This window comes from Phalacrocorax aristotelis, chromosome 3 (genome assembly GCF_949628215.1).
Source record: "Phalacrocorax aristotelis chromosome 3, bGulAri2.1, whole genome shotgun sequence".
In the NCBI taxonomy this organism is placed as follows: Eukaryota; Metazoa; Chordata; class Aves; order Suliformes; family Phalacrocoracidae; genus Phalacrocorax; species Phalacrocorax aristotelis.
This window is the reverse complement of record NC_134278.1, coordinates 26,107,361-26,129,148: the sequence shown is the minus strand read 5'-3', so window position 1 is coordinate 26,129,148 and position 21,788 is coordinate 26,107,361. Positions and strand designations below refer to the sequence as shown.

Sequence of the window (21,788 nt, the reverse complement as noted above, 5' to 3'; positions counted from 1 at the left end):
CACTGAGGCCCACCATCTTCAATCACCAAGGAAGACTGTTGGCAAGTGGAAGAGGAGAAAAGATCTTGCCACACAATAAAAAAAGCTAAGAAACTTAACTTTAACACCTTTAATGTTTAAGAATTCTGTTTTCCACAGGTATTTTGAATCTTTAAAGAACTCCACCACAGGACTGCAAAGGATGTCAGGAGATCATCTTCTCCATTACTTTACCCCAAGCAGATGGGGTAAAGCAAGGTATGTTTCTGTTTATTTCCAGTAAGTTATTTCAGACACTGTGTAAGGACAATCCAGTGTTTGGGTTTTTTTGGAGGGTTGGGTTACGGGGCAGGGAGCAGGAAGTGGTGTAATATTCGTTTTGCCACTCTGCCTGAATGCTTGAGCTCTGCAGCTCCTGTCCCACTGGGATTAAAGTCTCAATACCTGTATGCTTGGACCTCTTTCCAGTTATGGTTCACTCTCACTGGTTCTTCACATTTACAGGAAAGCAGGAAAAGGGGACGAGGTCCATCACGTCCTCTGCTCATCAGCTTGGGGATCTTATGCATTCCATAAATAAGGACTATTATTTGCAATCCAGTGCCTACTTCTCTCCTGACTATCAGGACTTGAAGCACTTTCCAGCTTTTCCATCCTGTAGGTCTCAAGCTTCACTGTCTATTGTCTGTCTTCCCTGACTGCTTCTTTTTAAAGCAGTTGCTCAGTCACAAGTAAGGAGTTTTCATATTTAGCAGCTCTTCCTAGGGTATTTCAGATAAGGTCAACACAACTTTTAGAAGCAATTCCATCCACTGTTATCCCTACATTTAGTTCAAATACACGGCTAATTCGTGCCACTGTAGTCCATTAGATCCCCTAAATTCACTTCTAAAACATTGTTCAACGACTGGTATAAAAATCAACAACTCTGATAGCCCTCTGAAGCATTATAACAAATTCAAGTGACTTTAGGCTGCAATTTACGCTTCTGCTCATTCATGATCATTTCTTACTAGTGAGAAGTTTTGAATCAGAATATTATCTTCAAAATTCAATTTGATATTTCCTTCAAGTTAAAAAGCAAAGCAATGATTAGGCACAATGAGATTTTTTGTTCAATCAAATCAATCATGTCTATCTAATAAAAAATTTATCTATAGTACAGTGTTCTACTTTAAGAATACCATAACAAGCGTCGTTGAAATTAAGCTATATCATATCTACTAATTTGTATTTATCCAGAGCTATTTACCCCAACTCTGAAGAAGATAACTCTGAATTTGTCATCATTAGTAATCCTTCAGGTACATATGCACAGAATATTTAATAACTTGTGTTATTATTGTAGCTATTGTTCAAACATGAGCAAATACCAAGTCTTTGCTATTCAGAATACAATTTCTTCAAGTCTTCTGAAAGCTTATGTGCCCATGAGGTTCTGAAAGAGAACCTGTTAATGGTTTAAAACAATTTTATCTAGTTTGTTATGTGCTTTAGGACAAACGTCATCAGGCTTTGCAAATTTGACTACATCAAAATAATCCTTAACCTGTTCCTCTATTCAGAAGTATTAATCCTTTTTTGCTTTATTAGTTACAATTAAACTTTTTGTGAAGATAAACAAAACAAGGAATCAAGCAAGAAATGGTTTTCTTCTTCATCCCTCACTAGTTTTTTAAAAGGACATAATAAAATGTCAAGAGAGGACAACATAAAATATTTTTAGTGAGCTTTTCTTCTTCCAAAACTGAAGAAGAAAAGGCACAACAAATCTAAGGAAGTTTTCACGTGTGAGTTTTTAAAGACATGAACAGTATTTTAGCAGCATTAAGCATCTAGAACCTCAGGTAAAACGCATTCATCTAAATTAAAACTCATTTTTTGCACCAAATAATAGAATGATATTCCAGATTCCCTATCTTAACATTGAACTACATTAATTACAGCATGATGAGTCTAAGTTTGTGTCTTTTGGCCACCAACTGAGAGAATATTTGCTTCCCACATTCATCATAACCATCTAAAATTCACTCAGCTAAGCCTTAAGTTTATTTTTAAGACTGGAAATAATGCTAAGTCCCAGTTCAAATTTCTAAATGAATTTAGGATGATAAAAGCTTAAAAGAGTACTCTTGCATTCTTTACCCAATATTATTTATTGTTGTAGCTTTCAGAAGAAAAGTCATAAGAATTCATCAAATCTGAGCAAGTATCGGTATTCTAAACCATGTGGTTCAAGTGCCAACTCACCCTACCATCAGCCCTACTAAAAAAGTTATAAGCAGATGGACTGGATTTCAAAGTAAAGCAATTTACAACATGAATGACAAAGAAGTTCTTAGACTCTCCTAGTAACACAGATCATTAACTTTCACAAAACATATTATTATTGTGTTTCCACAAACTCATATTCATGGCAAAGAACAGCCACTATTTTCCTCACCTTATAACTGCTAAAAATTTAGGCACTGACACACAAACCCCAGTTACAGAGCACTTACTGGTTACAGAGCACTGAAATTTATCAGATATGGCTGGTTTAATCAGAAGGATAGAAAATTTATTTCATCTCCAGAAGCAACGCTGAGAAACAAAAAGTGAATCTGAATAGGAAAACATATTTTTATATTCTTATACTGCCTAATTAATTTTAACTTTTGTATCTGTGACAGTTCTCTACTTGCTTTATGGCTTGGAGTAAGATGAAAATAAATAGCCATGTATACGCGTGTGCTGTTCAGCAGAACCGGCAGCCTTGAGTCTACCCTACAAAGGAACCTACAGTTTGCTACAATATAACCATTAGGACTTGAAAAGTTAGTTTCAGATTAGCCTGCATATTACACTTCTACTTTAAAAGCAAATGTTCCAATCAGTCTGCGGAAAGAAAACTTGTCAAATCTTACTTCCTGTCATTAAAGACACTGGGTAAGAATCCCACTGACCTATATACATAAGGGAAAAACGGGCAAGAAAAATGTTTGATATTTAAAATATATACAGATATAATTAAATTTTATATGGATATTTGATTACTCCTGTATATATATATATTTGATTACCTGTATATATAAGATGAAAGAATTCTTTAGCTTTTGAAAATAATACACTGTATTTACCAGTTTTCAAGTTACACACAAAATGCAGAAAAACAAAGCAATTTACTATTTATTTACTAATTAACAGTGACAAGAAATGACATTCAAGAAAAAAAGGAAATATTAAAACTATATTTAATAAAAATCAATTATTCCATCATACAGTGCCACAGTAGTAAGTTTAAAACAAGATTTTAATCTTCTTCCACAGAACTTGCTTTAAGGAAAATACAACTAATCTTTCATTATTGATTCCTTCAATTTTTAAGTGAGCTTGTTTGAGGTGTCAAACTTGAGGTTGTACTTGACTACACAACAGATGGATGAAGCTGAATACATTATATTTGGGAAAATGGCCATCACTGATAAAGCACAAACTTATTAAAATCACTAGAAACATAAATTGATATTTACAGAAGTTCCTAACAAAAAGGACAAAAAGTATAAACATTGGGTAACTTTTGTTTGCTGAATACTGTTCCTTTTTCCTCTTCTCCAAAATCTGTTACCTTAAACAAGTTGTCCAGTGAGAAAATAAAAGCATAACATGCCAGAACACTGATCATAACTTAGTCACTAGAATTTGAAAGTTAGAATTACCTCTAAAATTAACTGGCATACCTAAGTTTAAAAGTAGTAAACATTTTCTCCTTTCCCATTTGTTTTCATGATTGTTTAATGAAAAACAGACTGTTCTTTGACATTACATATTTAAGGATCATTTTCTACTACATTGCCACATGGCAAAAAAACCCATACAATGGGTTCATACATTTATGGCTGTACATTTATACTTGTATAACATACACCTGCATCAACTTTTTTTTAAACTGTGTTATAATGATGCACTCCAGGTGTTAAAATACAGATGTCATGAACGCAGTATAGCAGCTCACAGTTCAGCAACTTCTTATCCACAAATATAAGCACAGTCACCGTTCAACATTTCCACTGGATGGTTTCATAAGTCTGATACCAAGTTTGCTGAGCCCTTCAAGTTAATAATTGTATATAATTCATTGATGCACTCCTGCAGAATTTTCTAGGGAAAATGAATTACTAATATATGCAATTATAATTACAAATATTTAACCCTATTGAAAGCTTGATAAACAGAGGTCAAAATATGAAAATCTGAAAGTGATTACCCCAGTGGAAGTTAGGAGCATTTTTCAGGGAAGTTCCTAAGATTCAATACTCTAGTATAAACTCACATTCGAATGACTTAGGCTACACCAACTTGAAAATGCTCAAATATAAAAAATACTCTTAAAATTAGTATTAAAAACTAAGATCAGTTCCGTATAACAAAGCCATGGTTGAAAAAGTGCTACATTGCAACTCTTGCACATGCTCTCAAATGTCTTATTCAATCTTCATCATAGCACAAGACAGAAATTGCTAACTCAATTTTTTTTCCCCACTAGAAATTTTATGCCCTTAACTGCAATTAACCTGAAGTAGCAATTTTAACTTGTGAAATAAAACTAATTTGAACAAGGGATCCTATGGTGAGGAGCTACTTATAAACAGTTTACAAAAGCACCATAACATATAAAATAGGAGGACCTTGATTTCTTAAACATATTTTGCACAGCAGCAGAAAGTTTACAGAACACCAAGCATTAGGGAAAAATCTCTTGCATTTTGTGAGCAGTTTCCTTATCTCTTGGGGACTTCTTTGTCTTTGTAATGTACAGGGGGCGGGGGAAGGGTGTTCTTTTGGATCCTATGCACTCATTTATTTTATTCAAAAATAAAGTCAGGTCTGCAGCATTTTCTTCTTTTTGTGTAATTCTGAAATTCTTTTCCCTTGGGAATGGCAGTTCATTTTGCAATTTAGTTGCATGAGTATTATCTAGTGCAGTATGATATCTTTTCATTTTTCAGCTTTATGTAGCGACTTACCAGTAGTGTAAGTAGAGTAATTCACACTGGTTCTGTAGGATTTTTCACAAGCATGCCGAAGCAACCTATTCACGTCATCAGAATCTAAAGCTTCTGCAGCATCAGTTTTTTCACCATCTGACATATAATTTAATGGCACACTTCCAGGATGTTCAGCTGGTTTGAAGTTTTTCTCTACTGAAACATCATTTGCTGGAATAGACTTTTTCCTACTTTTCTTGGAACTAGTATGTGGCTCACAGAAACTCATATCGAGTGAGTCCATGCTTGTAAAAGAGTCACTGCAACAAACTTCCTGAGAACTATGTGATACTCTTCGTACTCGTACCTGTACTTCATTTTCATTACATGATGAAAAGAAGTCTTCATAAGAAGCCTCTTCAGCGCAAGAAGAGTTGCTACATGTAGTATCTGCTTGCAAGAACTCTTCAGACTCTGATTCACCCAGTTCTGAGGTAGCCAGTTTCAAACTAGATAGTGTTTGTAGTTTCTTCCTTTTTTTGTCCTCAAGAATACAATAATTTCTGTCAACAGGGAAGCTTCTATCCAATGAAGATGTATCTAAGTCTTCACTGTTCATAGGTGAATTAGACGGACTGTCAATCAAAGCAGGAACAGTATTTAACTTGACTATTTTTTTGGAAGGAGTAATATGTCCCAAACCCTTGATTTGGAGAAGAGACCTTTCATTTGCAACTGAAGTAGTTCTGCTATTTTCATCCTTCTGATTTTTCTTTGGAAACTTCTTTAGATCTTTTTTTCCTAAGGACAATTTATCATACAAAGTGTGCTGCACAATCTGTTTCTTTCTTAAGCTTCTTCTGCTACGTTGTTTTGGTGTTAAGCTCTTCTGCTCATAGCTCTGTGAGGGAGAATTCACTGATGCGCTCATGGATACAGGAATATCAGTCCAAGTATCACAGGCATGTTTTACTACCTCTGTTTTCTGTCTCTTTAATTTATCAGTTCCCCAAAGATAACCATAACTTGCATTCAAGCAGTCTTCCATTTCTTCTCCTGCAAGATATGAAAAGTGGCAATACAGATGTATTTAACAAAACAGAGAGTACCAAATTTTTTGGTAAAATACATATGAAATTACTGAAAGAAGAAAACAAGGCTGTAGCCACTTCTCTGTATACTATATAGCAAGTCATAAAAAACTAAACAGAAAATGGATCAGAAACAAACCACATTCTACACTGACAAGAAGCTACAGTAGCTTTAGCTATCCTACCTTCTTATGTGATAAGAAGTATCCATAAGTTCTGTTTGCTTTTTTGAAACAATGCAACAGAGGAACTCCCTTCCACTCTAGTGTTTGTGGAGAAAAACACCAAGATTTTACACTGATAAAGCTAGCTATAAGCAAGTAATACTGGAAACTTAGTAAATATTTTCACTACCACAGCATAACCACTACCTTGTAGTATTTGCAGTTAAGATGAAATTAAATACAACATCATAGCATTATACCATATACATCAACACGATGTATTAAAATTAGAGTGTGGAAAAATATATAATTTCCTGTAGCTATTCTTATGAAATGATTTTGGGGGAGGTGATACACAGAATCTATTCATACCTCTTCACAATTAATTCCTCTGAAACAGGCTAGTATCTTTGATTATTCAGAACACATTTTTTTAAATCCAATGGTTCTACAAACTGATTATTACAATAGATGTTTTTGTTTAAGTACAGCTTGAGTGCAAAGTTTCAGCAATACCCCTTCTGTAAGTGCTCCTGTAGGTTTTAGGGGAAGTCTTGATGTTATTTGCTTACTAAATATAAGAAATATTTTTAAACATATAGTATAGCTAGCTAAATTCAGAGAAATTAAATATATGGAGATGCAAAGAGAAATTTCACAACATGATCAGACTCCTATATTGACAATTGAAAAAGTCTTAACTTCAATCCTCAAATTAAACTGGATTCTTGAACATTTTTAACCATTATTAACCAATGCAGTCTTATGTATCTCAAGCACAAACAAAATGGTCACTGTCACAGGGCATCAGAGGTGGAAGCCACACTGAATATTGTCATGGGATGTGGAGGCCTGTTCTTAATGTAAAATTACATTGTGCAGTTGTAATGTTGGAGGGACATACTCAAGGTAAAGCCCTCAAATCACAATGTTCAACCTCATCAGCACACAACTAATTTACCAAAATAATTTGTTGGCACAGCTATGCTACTTCCAGTATTAAGCTATTACTTCTCCCTAGCAGTGCATGAGGACATACCAAGCTGCCTCTGGTTACAAGATCCTGCCCCTGTTCTCATGCAAGCCAGCACGACAGAATTCCTGTATGATGTCAAAAAAATTCAGCACCTGAAAACAGCATCAGGTATAGCTTACTGTCGGACTAGATTGGAGAGTACACAGATCACTCAAGTGGTCCTCATGAATGCTAAAGACTCTATCCTTACTTTTCTGCTGAGACCTATCACCAGCATGACTTCTGATTTTTGCTCATGTGACTGACAGAAGACATGAGGTCTGAAGTACATACCCATTGCATATATGATTAATGCTGTTAAGATGCCCACCAACGTAGCTCAACAGCCTTCACAATAATCTTCTCCCTTATGTCCTGCTACTATGCCAAAACACAGGAATAAACCCCTAACTTTATGAGAATAAGAAGCTTGATAAGAAATTACTTGAATTTGTCTGCAATCATAAAACATTTTAAAAGCTGATTTATTTTTACTCCTGTTATTTCTTTGATCCCTGAATACTCAGGCTGGAAAACATATTAGGTTTCCTTTTAAATTCAAGGTTTTTGACTGAAAATTTGGAAGACATTTCAGTTCCCTTAGATTTCTCTCTCATTCATTTCCCTCTTTTACTTCCCACATCATGCTGTTTAGAGTGCACTCTGTATTCTACACAAGATCACTGTAAGAGCAAAGAAGAATGACACCATGCCAGCACAAGAAGTCATTTACAGGGAATGGTGTGAGGAAAAGAGAGGAAGTGAGGCAAGCAAGACAGCTGTAAGGCAGAGCATTTACCCAGTGTGATTCCTCATGCTCCATTTTCCTTGAATTCTTACTACTGCATACTTTGCCACTTAAGAAAAACTAAAATAATTCAGCTTTAAATATAAGTGATAGAGCAAATATATACAGTTCCTATTTCAGTATACTGTACTTTACAAAATAAGATATATAGGCTATGCATTGTTTTTAATTTTTGTAATATATAAAGTTGTGTTAGTTACCTGATAACAATGCATCTTCTGAATTACTTAAGACAGAAGTAGACAGCAGGCAGTCTTCTGCTGAACTATTTGGAGGTATTTGAGACATTTGATAAGCTAGGAATTTGTGAAAAATAAACTAGTTAGCCTTATTTGCAAACATAGAGGTTTCCACACCACCTATTCTTGTTTCAAAACGGCTCAATGATAAGAGACAACTCACTGCTTTGCCAACTAACTATAACCATGTAAATAATTACAGACTACTCAACAGTATCTCAAATGTACATACTAACAAAAAAATCTAATAGATATTCTACAATTTTAAGCAATTTTTTTGTAAGTAACTCAGCACATTTTTCTGAAACTAAAGAATGATGGCAAACCATTTAGAAAATATAGACATTTCTAAGCCAGTTGAGGCATTTTACCAAAGAATCTTAAAATTCTGCAATTAGCAGCAAAGCCTTGATACAGCAGAAATGCTTTTCAAAACATTTGAAGGTATTACCTTAAAATTCAAAGAGAAAACAAATACAAACCATGCTAAAATAAATTAGATTTAATTTTCATCCATGTATCATTAGTTCTTTATTTTCCTCCCACAATTATTTTTTTGAAATTATAAACTGAGAGTCTAGTTGACATAGATGTCTTAAAACTTCAAATACTACAGATTCCTGCCCCCCCAGATGTTCCACATTTCAACAGTTTTTATAATAACTGACAAAACCTAATGACTTAGACCTCAATAGTTTCACAGTAAGGTAATGCAAACACTAAAAAATTATTTGAAAACCACAATCAAGGTTTAATTCACCAGGACGTGCATTTTGAAGTCAACTAGATTTATTCATTTAGGTCATTTAAATTAATTTATTTTTTAAAATCCTCTTCTTTAGTACCTGGACAGATGCCTTAGAAATTTTGGACTCCTTTTTAAACTGTTGGCCTGGGAGTAATAACATTACATTCTTTGTCAAGTACAGCATTCACATTAAAATTTAACAGGAAATAAGATTTGGAGTCTTGCTGTAAAGTTTAACCAAGTTGTGATAATAGCAGTTTACAAGTATAGAAAGTCTAGCTTAAACATTAGCCTCTTGAGCAGTCTAGTGATTAAGAAATTCCTTTTTGCAATCATTGTCTTTCATGACTTCTTGTGCCCTTTGACAGAAAGAATCTAAAAGCTAAAACATTCACATCTACTGAAAACTTGGGAAGAAGGGAGGACATGCAATCAAGTAAGGTATGAAAAAAAATTCTGAAGGCCAGAGAAAGACAAGTGTGCCAGAAACTCAGCAATAAAGATGGTAGCCATTTGTGCATGTTCATGGATAGGTAAAATGTAACTTCTTACCAGCAGGAGACATATTTTCTCTTTTTTCCTTCATCTCCTTTACTCTTTCCATTGCACTGCACTGATGTTTTACCTTATTAATAGGGCTGTATACAAGCGAACCATTGTCTTCAAATAGTAAAACTGGTACATCAGTTTCTACACAAAGAAATTGCATTTGTACATTAACATTTACATGCTATAACAGCTTCAGGTGAAGTTTCTTTTTTTTTTTTTTCCAAAACACTTGAAAATCTTAGGTTCCTTATACCTAACATCACTACAGATGCCTTAATACCACAAACTTGCAAAGCACTCTGTAAAAAGTAAGTCAATGTTATTTCTCATGGTGAGATGCATAAAAGAAAAAAAAACCAAAACAAACAACAACAAAAAAAACCACAAACCCAAAACCACAAACCCATCAAGTGCTTTAAAGAAATATCTTATGATATCTGAATCTGATTCCAAAGTAGTTCTTACCAGCGTTAATCGCTGTTTTTTGTACAGCTAATTCTTTAGTCATCTGCTCCAGTCTTCTCTGCAGCTTTCTATCATTTCCTGGAGTTTTTTCAACAAAGTCTTTTGGTTGCATACATTTGTGCTACAAGACACCAAAACTATTAATTATATGGTATAAAACTGCCAGAAGTAACTACACTTCTTGTTTGCCTACCACTTTATCACAGTATTTATTATCAGTGTTTAAATCTATGCTACTCATTATCACCTCCTTGAGTCACAGATAATTTTAGAAGTTAACGTTTTCTGAAGTGAACTTTAATATTAAATAAGAAAGAACGTATCAGATACTTTAGGTTAGATTTTAGCAAAAAGGAGACGAAGTGACCATTTTTTCTTTTTTTGCTTGTAGCAAAGCTAAGGCTTGAAATATTATTTTTAAATACCAAGATCAGTGAAACATAAGCCACATTACAGTCATATTTTTTTGATTAATCATGTCATTATAATTTAAATCTTCATTTCTTTATTCACCAATATAAGAATTCTACTTTCATTTTCCTTTCTTCAGGTAACATGTCACGTCATCACAGCCATAGCCTACCTTTAAATACCTACTCAGATGGATAGGTAAAGTTTACAGAATGTTCTGAAAATAAACAGTTCAAATGCCTGAGGTCAGGAAGTCAAGTTCAAACTTTAAGGTTTACTACTCTGGGGCTATTTAAAAAAGAAAAAAAACCCCACATACTCACTTTTTTGATCAGTAATGGGAATTCTTCATTAACGTCTACTGCAGGAAATAAGGATTCATCAACATGTACTCCAGTTTCTCGACACCTGTATAATAAATTAGAGCAGGTTTGGGGTACGTTTGGGGTTTTGTTTTTAGTTTTGGTTTTTTTTGTTGTTTTGTTTTTTTAAGAATGAGAACCTTTACTGCAAGAAGAGTTGTCTGAGCCCAGTAATAAGGAAACACCAACCCTTTCTAAGTGTGTATTTTTAGTGTAAGTACTGTAATGTTAAAAAAAATAAACCTATTACACATCAAATATAGGACATGATACAATTTTTTGTCCTAATGATGCCCTTTAAATTGCTGTTCTGAAACTCAAAGATTCCTACTCATATGTTATTTTCTGCACATTAAAAAAACCACTGTATTAAGTCTTTCTGGCCAGATCCTCACAAACCTCAAATCTTGCCCCGACCTTTGTAAGGACTGTAGGCTTTCATTGTTCACTAGCAAGCAAACTTAACCTTAACTTGGTCACTGTGATGACAGTAAACTCCCAACTACAGTCTACAGAATGTCATGGCAGGGGAGGCAGGAAATTTTTCTATTTAGGCAAATGACAAAGGAGACTTCATCTGATCCTGGCTTTTACATTTTACCCATTAGCCGGTTTTCTGCCTCCTCTTTGTACATGCAATGCTAAAAACAGCCCCTTACCGAGAAGCAAGCTATATATATGCAAACTTCTTTTTTAATTACAAAACCAAAACTCCAGCTGATACCATACCCCTAGTTTCTCCTGTCTTTTTGTATTCAAAGACTGACTTGAGACCAGTAGGAGTAGTGTTATCCTGGAATATGATACAATCTACTGTATTTGTGAACACTAAAAATGATACTGAGACAAGATCAAAAGAGGTAAATACAATTTTATTCTCAAACAGTAAATAATAAAATCGATTAAGCAAAAGAGTATGAAACCTTAATAGACTACACTAGGATTCCCCCACAAGTCATTCAAAACTGTGATTCTAGTGACACCTAGTGATCTAACTGCTATAAAGTTAGTATCTGTAAATTATAATTCTAATGCTTAGTTACTCAGTTTTGAATGAAGATGAGCCAAACCACTACACATATTTGTCAAACTGACTGAGTTTAGAGTTGTCTGGAGCATTAAATACAGATGATATTCAACATGCTGGACTTCAGTGGCTATTAATAAATTTTAGATAATAATCAGCATAGATGTAGACTATATTATAATCTACATTAATTCAGATATTTCATTGATTCAGAGAAGATAAACAGAAGAAAATTTGACCATTAAATATCTTAAAAGATTTTTTAATTTTGCAGACAAATCTCAATGTAAATGATTTACCTATCTTATTTGTGACATGAGTGAGTTACTGTAGTAAAAATGCACAGGCAGAGTTTCCCAATTATAGGTTTGATTTGGAAGCATTCAATGTTTTGATTTGGACACAGATTGTAGCAGTTCTATCTTATGAGGGTTCTTTTTGTTGTTGGGGTTTGAATTTTTTTAGACTGCTGATTGAGGTATTTGAGTTGAAGCAGCACTAATTTTTTTTTTTCCCATGATCCCAAAACTGTCACTCATTTTTGCATTAAACTTACAATTTATTTGCATGAATCTTATAGCCAGTCCATAATTTTGTGCACTATTTTTGAAGTTAGACATATATACCATACTTAGAAAACAACAAAAAAAAGGAAACAAAATACTTTTTTTTACTTAAAAATACATTTTCTCTGGAGATATGAATTTTTTTTAATTTCAATTGTCATCTTATTTTAAAGAATCTTCTTCCTAATCAAATTATTTCCTGTTAAAATGTAGAACAACATCCATTTTAGAGTAAATGGATGCTCATACTATAAAGTAGAATCTTCCAACACAAGCTTGAGGCAAATCATTGGAGAGCGCGCTGGAAATCCAGTAAGAGTTCAACAAGGCAATGTTCACTAAATATTGCACAAACCCTTGTATTCTAAATATTTTTGCTGGTTTTATGGAGAAAAGTGAGTATTATAATACTTCTCAAATCATAGGACGTGTTCCTCTGAGAGGCTCAAGCACTGCTCAGGGGAAGATAACACTAGTATACATACATAAGTTTGAAAGTAGGGGTTCACTAGCTGTTAAGTGGGCAAGTATTTGGCAAAAAGCAGAAGAATCAGGAAATGCTGGAGTAATTACTTATTATTTGCTTCCTTGTCTGGTGTTTTCAGACCTTAAACATCAAAAAGTAGCATCCAGATTAAATACCATATACTGCAGCATCCTGTTTCTAACATCAAGATTCCCAAGAGCTTGTAAAAACATGAAAACACAGCCAAACATTCCCAGTTTACTTTTCTATGTTCCCTAGATTTCTGGTCTAGAGATGTTCAGATACAGTACTGTATTTGGTTTTTGATAATTGCTTCAGCATTTTTTTACATCCATGTAAATCTTTGCTGACTATGATTCTGCAACAAGGTCTACAGCCTAACCGTATTTTGCTGAAAACGATCATTTACTGTTTTCTTGCCTCTAGACAGATTACTTTCTAATTCTTCTACTGGAAAGGAAAACATACACGCATTCCTTATTCAGTCTCTCCATATGAACCTTTGTGTTCACAGGAGTCTCTTCCCCTCCATTTCCACTTCTTTTCGAGGCTGAAAAATTCTTGCCTCTTCAATCACACCTTGTGAGAAAAATATTTTCTAACTTCAGTCATGCTCATTGCCATCTTCTCGCACCATTCCGTAATATAATGCTGTCATCCTACTACATGAGGTTTTATGCTCTTCTGCCTACCAAACGTTTGAGATATTGATATATTAGGCATATAATTTAAAGTCAGCCACTTCAGTTCCCGCATCTTATTACAAAAAGTTTGAGCATGTATGCTAGCACAGACTTATTTAAATTTTTTATTGTCTATCCTTCATTTAAATAAGCCTATGACTAGTGAGACTATTCATTACCATCTCTTATGTAAGCTTCTACTGCTCCTGACCCCTACTTAACTCAAGGATACGATATTCCTACAAATTCTGCCAGAATATGCATCGATCTAAGTTGTATGTTCTTGTGTACCTTTCGGCATTAACTCTAAACTAAAAGGCAGAAGAAAAAGATTACAGAAAAGTTTAATCGTAAGTCACAGCTTGGGTATCCCCTTCCCTCCCACAATAAAATACATAAAATCATAGAATGTCCTGAGTTGGAAGGGAACCACAAGGATCATCTAGTCCAACTCCTGTCCCTGCACAGGACAACCCCAAATTCACACCATGTCTCTAAGGCTGTTGTCCTAGTGTTTCTTGAAGGTCGTTGGCTCAGTGCCATGACTGCCTCCCTGGGGAGCCTGTTCCAGGGCTCCACCACCCTCTGGGGGAAGAACCTTTTCCTAATATCCAACCTAAACCTCCCCTGGCACATCTTCCTGCCATTCCCTCAGGTGCTGCCACTGGTCACCAGAGAGAAGAGACCAGCACCTGCCCCCCCCTCCTGCCCTTGTGAGGAAGCTGTAGACAGTGATGAGGTCTCCCCTCAGTCTCCTCTTCTCCGTGCTGAATAAACCAAGAGACTTTAGCCACTCCTTGTATGGCTTCCCCTCTAACCCTTCACCAACTTCGCGGCCCTCCTCTGGACACTCTCTAGTAGCTTTATATCCTTAATGTGTTGTGGTGCCCAAAACTGCACACAGCACTCGAGGTGAGGCCGCAGCAGAGCAGAGCGGGACAATCACCTCCCTCGACCGGCTGCAATGCAGGGCTTGATGCACCCCAGGACACGGTTGGCCCTCTTGGATGCCAGGGCACACTGTTGGCTCATGTTCAGCTTGCCATCGACCAGAACTCCCAGGTCCCTCTCCATGTGGCTGCTCTCTAGCTTCTCATTCCTCAGCCTGTACATACATACAAGGTTGCCATGCCCCAGGTGCAAAATCTGGCACTTGCCCTTGTTAAACTTCATACAGTTGGTGATTGCCCAGCTCTCTAATTTGTACAAAACTCTCTGCAACATCTCGCTGTTTCAGATGACGAGCCTCAACTTCTAAGCCATATAACAAGACCTTGCCTTGTCACGAGCATGATACTAGTAACACTTCAAAAAATACCAGGAAGATGCTAGCCTTCTCTTTCCTACCAAACAGCTTAAGTTTTCCCTCCAGATCCTTTCTCCTGTCTCTTCCTTTGTTGCTGCTGTCCAGAAACAGTTAAAGTTTCTTGAGGCTTTTACACCTGGATCTCAAAGCTCCATGCTGTCCCGTCACATATCCACCTGTCTCTAGGTCTGAGCATTCTACAGTGTTCAATACCTTCCAGTATTGCACAGGAGACTCTCGGGGTGGAAACGCTATTACGGAGACATCATTTCTGTATGACACATCCTAGACTCTCCCCTGTTAGGCGCTCTGATTCTTCTTCCATTTCAGATGCTACTCTCCTAGACTTTTCTGGGATCTTTTTTTTTATAGTAGATTCAAAACCTCAAATAGTTTATAGTTCCTGTGACTAAGGTTTCAAATTCTGTATTTATACACTTAGCCATCTGAAAAGCATATTTAATTTTATAACCAAAGATTCCTACTGAAATGACCATTATTCTCATGTACTCAGATAACACTAGGTCACAGAAAGATATATTCACATAAATAAAATTTTGCAGCACTCATTTTTGAGAACTTGAGGTATTTCTTCCTCAGTGTTAAAGCTGGCTGGGTTGTGCAGCTGTAACTTCTATATCTGATATTCTTAAAAAAAAAAACAACAAACAACAAACCTTGTTTGTACTGGCCTACATTGAAGCGGCTGCAGAGCTCAGTTCCACCCCCCCACCCCCGCCCCCCTTTTTTTTTTTTTTTTTTTAAGCTTTTGCACTTAGACTTTTATCTCTCCATGCATATTACAATTGGTTTAGGAAATGGCCTCTTTACTTGACTTATATTCTGGTTTCATCATAGCATTTACCGATTGGAGTGTTTGAGTATAACACACATTTCTCATTAACACATAGTTACTGTAAACTGTGTTTTTAAACTTCATCTGAAATCTAAGGCCTCACAACCACTTTATAAACTCAGAGAAGCAGCTATGGACTAGTAAATTCTCATGGACTGGCTGCACAGCTGAAATGTAATTTTTTTATTTTAACTTTCTTATGGTAGCTGAGAATCTGCAAGCAGTGCTGTTTTGAACCTGCCAAGTGTTTTTAAAAGCCAGACTATGTATGGATCTTTTTCTTCCTTTCTAGATGTTCTGTCTACAGGAGTTAAGCAGAGAAAGAATACAATGACAAAATATGCTTTTTCATATGAAAATTGAAGAATGCTATTCAACATAAACATCTGGTCTCCACTGCCTATGCATGTCATCTGAGAGCAAAGGAGTAGAACACTGCGTGGTTACCAAATATACCATGGAACTACTTCAATACATTCATTTTTCAAGAGTTAACATTTTCCTTTTTATGCAAGTAACAAGGAATAATGTCATAGCAAATTAATCATTTACTCATAGATTTATCACTATTTCAAGTACTGTCACTATTTCAAACATGTACTGTACTTACGTTTTTAAATAAAACAATACTAGAATCAATTATCTCTGGAATGGGTCACATTCATTATATTCACAAATACTCACTTCTCCACCCAGAGCACAGAAACCATTTTTACACCCATCTTCTGTGCTTTCCTCCATGTAGCCAAACGTCCGTCTTTGAAGACTACATGGGTCACATGCTTGTTTAAAGTTTTTGAAACCTGCAGAAGTACAGAGAGCTCATCTTTAAGTCTGATAATCAGAAAATGCTAATGAAACTAGCTAGCGTAGTTGTTCTAATGTATAAACCATTAGCGTAAAAACTTATTCTAAACATTATGTCAAGGACTCTTGATCTTTCTCATCTTCGCAAGAAGCCTCAAGCAATCAAAACTCAAGTCTCATTAGTCAAGCCAATGCAATGCATGCTAGAGGGCTCAAGTTGCCTTTTGTTTTCAAACTTTTCTCCAGATTACCATTTTCATCTCCCTACTCTAGCTGTATCACTAATATTACATTTTTATTTATGTAGCCCAACATAATTTCTTATGCAACAGCCAGTACAGAAAGTAGTTGCCACTATCCAAAGAAATGCCAAATTACATATTTATTTAGCAAAGAACTCAGACTTAAACAGTACAGCTAACCTCATCCTTTAAACTAATTCTTATCAAGGAAAATCACTTTTAGTTTTGAGGGAAGGCTGAAGCTACTACAAAGAAAAAAATTATATGGGAACACTTTAAAAAGTGAGAAATACAGAAAACCTAAGTCAGTACAGCTATTATCATACCTGACATTTTCATTGTGTTCTACAACTGATCAAATCTTCAGTTATCAGCCTCTATTGTTAAGGGATAACTTTTTTAGTTCTAGATGCTCCATTCTTCACAACCAAAGCTTCCTTTTGTGGAGACTAAACATCTTACACATAAAACTGTTTGATCAGTTGTTGTGATTATTGACATGGTGAGATCAGTATAAGTCATATTTTACAGCAGCTTCTTCTCTGCACAGTCAAATAAAAATAGGCCTGTTGTTGTGCTCTCAATTGCATCACTGTATTTGGCTCCCAACACATTGGATCTATATTTGGCTTTAAGAAAACTATCCAGCTTTTCCAAAAATTTCTGGTGGCAAGCTGATTTATTGTTTCCCAGAAGACAAAAACCTATGATATTTAAGTACCTAGGTACACAGGACCAATAACTCTCTTTCAGAATAAGTTATGACTCCAGATACAATTGCTTACTCGCTTATGCTAGTATCCAGCTCACAGCCCGTGTCTCACGGAGACAGAGTCTTGATATAGTTTTGCCTCCAAATTATGGAGGAGCACCACCTTTCACCTCCCTCTTTCCTCTTCTGTGTCCTCCCTTCTCTAGGACGTCCTCTGCTACTCACCTGACCCTAGCCTGAGATGTCTGAATCAACAACCTAGTAAGAAAAATAATTTAGAGTTTTCTTTCCTGACAGAGTGAGCCAAGTCAGTTTACTATCATGTACTATCCTTCCCGCTAAAAAGGAAGGAAGCCCCTGGAATAGTGAAGGGACACGACCACCCCTGTTCACTCCTAAGGATCTGCTAAATAGGCTCATCTGTATCCTCTGCCTATACCTTTCACCATATCCAGCTACTTTTTGATCAACTTGAGGAATTCTGAAGCCTTACATTTTGCCATATTTTGTGATAAAAATGTAACACCATCAGAATTCCATAGATCTGAAAGACAGCACAAAAGAAAAAAATATTTCTTACTCAAATTATTTATTGAGAGTTGTATTTGCTTTTATAATAAAAACAGTTATTCTACTGTTCTGTCACACTATCTCAGCTAAATTCATACAGAAAGAGGCTTTAGGGAGATTAGCAAAACTTAAATTACAGTAAGATACACCTACACACGCCCACTTAAAAAGCACAGGGAGCTCATGGAAGCGTTAGCATTTAGAGCACAATGCGGGCTGCAAAAATCTCCATTAACCAGTGACAATGTGCAAGAAGGGAAGATGCCAGTTTGACTTTGGTCTTTGATTGAAATTTTACAGCTGGCAATTATACATATTTTGCACCTACAAGTCAACTATACTTGATGTGGAAAAAAAATCACTGAGACATATACAAAGACTCTTAGATATAGTTTTACTAGTGCTTTCTGGAGTTGAACCACATTTGTAGGTGAGTGAATGGAAGAATAAAATGTCATGGTACTTGGGTTAGAAAATACTGTAGTAACACCAGAGAAGCTGACTACAAGTTAAACAAAACAACACAACATCAGGTAGATATTTGTAAACCACAGGTTTTCAACACTTAGATTTGGTTTGCCCACAGTATGGGGCAAGCCCAATATTTCACAACAAATGCATGCTATCATATTAATATACAAAGAGGTTTATAGCTGTAGGGAGGCTTTAAATGCATTTCCCATCTGTCACTAATAAGTCTTTTACATCATGCTCGTCTATTCTCAGGTCTGTGATTATCCTCCTTTCTGTACTTTAAAAACTCATATTACAAAGAAATATACATGACAAGCAGAACAAGCAAGCTGGTTTGTAATTAAGAGTTTTCCTATTCTATTTATTTCAAAATAATTTCCTTACTTTTGCTCCCATATCAAGAAGTTGCTGCTCAAAGGTTTTCGAGTAATTTTCTGTTCTTTTAGATGACCAAACTTCGACAAATGAGCATATACCTGGACCAGGAGAGAGAAAACAACAAACAGCTAAGGAAGTATATACTGTGGTAAAACTGCCTTTGCAACAAAATTTTACCTTTATACATATTGCATTCAATAGCATGTATAACTTTTATTAATCTGAGTATCAGATGTTAGTAGCAGAATATTCTTTTTAGAGTACTTATGTCCCTTAAGTTAGTTGTAATGCAACAAACTTAGAAGTCTAACACTTAGTTACACAGCTTTTCACTTTGTCTATTTAAAACACACTACCAGCTTAACAAGCAATGCAGTATCTCCATGTGACTGCTTACCCTTATGATTAATCACTGCTAATCTTCAGGGTAATCAAAAATTTTACGACAAGTTGATGTAACACAAATTACAGAACATAACAAAATAAATATAATGGAATTATTCCTTCCCCCAAGCCCCAGAAAACTCTGCAGAAGTATTATTTAACAATTTCCAATAGACTTAAAATTCCACCTTATTTATACTGAATCACCCCAACTTAAGTACATATCACAGGGGCTAACCACTTTCACGTCAGCTGCTTTATCGAACTTTAGGTATATTGCATTTAAGTAGCTTCCTTTATCAACCAGGTTAAAAATCTCTTAAAGGAATGAGGTCAGCCTTGGTTGAGGTGGTCTTTAAACAAACAAACCAACCAAGATGTATTGACATGGAGGGATAAGCAAGTGAAACTCATAACAATACCTTTGTTAATTTTACTTAGGACAGGCACTAAAGTAACCTACAGCTCCATTGGCCATGCCAATTTCCCATTTTGAACAATGAATCAGGAAAGTTCCGCAAAACTGGAGGAATGCCAGTTCACCAAAACCAACTTTATGCAAACTGCATGCCAGACAACTCTCAGAACTCAAGAATAAAATTGAAAGTGCTCATTTAAAAGGGTCATCCTCGGCAAATGTTGCTTAACGCTCTTAGTTACTACATATGTCCTTCTGACTGTTATGTAGTGTCATCTGTCTTCTTTCTCAACGAAAACCAGAATAACGCTCCAACAGTAGATGAGCTTTTATAAAGACTAACATACTTTTATAATTGCTAGAAATACTTTTAACACATAAGAGAAACATGGAACATAAAGCACTTCCTTAGCCAAACCACAGGGAAAAATCTTACAGTCAGTACTATAACTTCAGATATACACAGGAACTTAAGACAAGTCTACTCCAATGCACTTTTTATTGTGCTTGTTCTACTATTGGACCAGGGCAGCTTTGCCAGAGGTGCTTTTTTCTCTCGATTGCTCTTTTGTGAAAAATATTGCAGTCACATTTGAAGAAACAATACCTTCCTCTTACATCAAATATTTGAGAACCTTCCTAGTTTTCATTCTCCTAGCATTTCAGCAAAGGTCAAACTAGGAACTTAAAGGAACATTACTTCAAAGCTGCATGCACCTGCAGGAGAACCAAAGGTATATTTTACAATAATTAGCCAATTTTATCTAATCAAGTGTACTCCAACAAAAGGCACTTTGTAGTTCTTGTACAGCAGATGGAAAGGAAAATGAGGAGGGGTTTGGAGCTTTTTCGAACCAGAAGAGCTGAGTAGAGATCGGTTCTTGTAAAGGGCAGCTTGTGCTACAGCATCACAGAGAGGCCGTGACCGTGGGGAAAACAAACATCAGAGGGCAACTGAGCGAGGCAGATGCTTAGAAAGGCGTAGCAGAAACCAGACAGGATCACGCCTCGGCTGACCGGGACAGGAAGAGGGAGGCAGACACCGATGGGCGGCGGTGGGGGAAGGGGCGGGGGGGGGAAGGGGGGGGGGCGGCGGTGGGGGAAGGGGGGGGGAGGAGGGGGCGGCAGCGCCGGTCGGTGCCGTACCGGCAGCCACCCCAAGGGGCACCCGCTCCCTCCCCTGCCCGAGAGGCCCTCCTCGCTCCCAGCCCCGCCGGGCCTCCGGCCGGTCCCAGCAGAACCGGCCCCGCCGCCGGTTCCGGGAGGATTCGCGATTAGCCACAGCAGCTCCGCAGCAAAGCCCTCTCCCTCCTGCGTTGTGAGGAAGACTGAGCCACCCCGAGGGCTGGGCCCCTATCCCGGACTCGGCCCCCGGGACAGATCCCGGGCGAGGAAGGAGGTACCAGGCCAGCGCTTTAAAACGGCCCCGCTCCAGCCCGGCGAGTTCCCCCAGCCGCTCCGGGGGAAGCGCAGTACGGACCGGCCGCCGGCCCAGCCGCGGCCTAGTGGACAAGCCGGTACCTTTCAGGATGGGCTCCATTAGCGGCGCGGCGCAAGACCGAGAGTCTCCGCTACCCGCCACCGTTCAAACCCGCCTCCACGCACGCACCGCCGGGCCTGCGCGCTGCGTGCGGCGCCCGGCCCCGCCGCGCCTGCGCCATGCGGCCCCGCCGCCGAGGGAGGTGCCGGGAGGGGCGCCCGGCCGGCCTCGGCGGTGAGGCGGGAGCGGTCCTGCCCTGCCCTGCCCTGCCCTGCCCTGCCCTGCCCTGCCCTGCCCTGCGGCGGCGGGGCGGCCGCGGCGGGTGAGGGAGCCTGCGGGCAGGGCCTGCCTGGGAGCGTGAGGGGCGGCGGCCCTGTGGTGGCTGCGGGAGTGGGGGATGCAAAGGAATTCCTGAAGTCCTTTTCAGAAATAGGTGTGCTCTGTCCAGCCGGCTCCAGCCGGGCATGATGCTGGGGGAGCCTCGGGGCAGCCGAATGGATGAAGGGATGCGGGACGAAGGGATCGAGAGCAGCCCTGAGAAGAAGGACTTTGGGGGTACTGGTGGGTGAAAAGCGGGACATGAGCCAGCAATGTGCGCTT

The 21,788-nt window shown here is 37.5% G+C and overlaps 1 protein-coding gene across 5 annotated transcripts in view; it reads right to left on the bottom strand.

Moving 5' to 3' along the window:
* The window catches only part of MCPH1 (microcephalin 1), a 146,579-nt gene extending 125,221 nt beyond the window's left edge, over window positions 1-21,358 (bottom strand). For 4 of the 5 annotated variants that reach the window (XM_075086940.1, XM_075086939.1, XM_075086938.1 and 1 more), the window contains exons 1-8: window positions 21,230-21,358; window positions 18,913-19,004; window positions 16,408-16,526; window positions 10,760-10,844; window positions 10,026-10,146; window positions 9,564-9,701; window positions 8,225-8,320; window positions 4,986-6,002 (exon numbers count right to left, since the gene is read on the bottom strand). In XM_075086940.1, coding sequence (XP_074943041.1) covers window positions 4,986-6,002; window positions 8,225-8,320; window positions 9,564-9,701; window positions 10,026-10,146; window positions 10,760-10,844; window positions 16,408-16,526; window positions 18,913-19,004; window positions 21,230-21,248 — 1,687 coding nt within the window. In that variant the 5' untranslated portion in view covers window positions 21,249-21,358. The remainder of the gene's footprint in view (window positions 1-4,985; window positions 6,003-8,224; window positions 8,321-9,563; window positions 9,702-10,025; window positions 10,147-10,759; window positions 10,845-16,407; window positions 16,527-18,912; window positions 19,005-21,229) is intronic. The other variant, XM_075086941.1, reaches the window with a different exon arrangement.
* Between the last annotated feature and the right edge of the window lie 430 nt (window positions 21,359-21,788).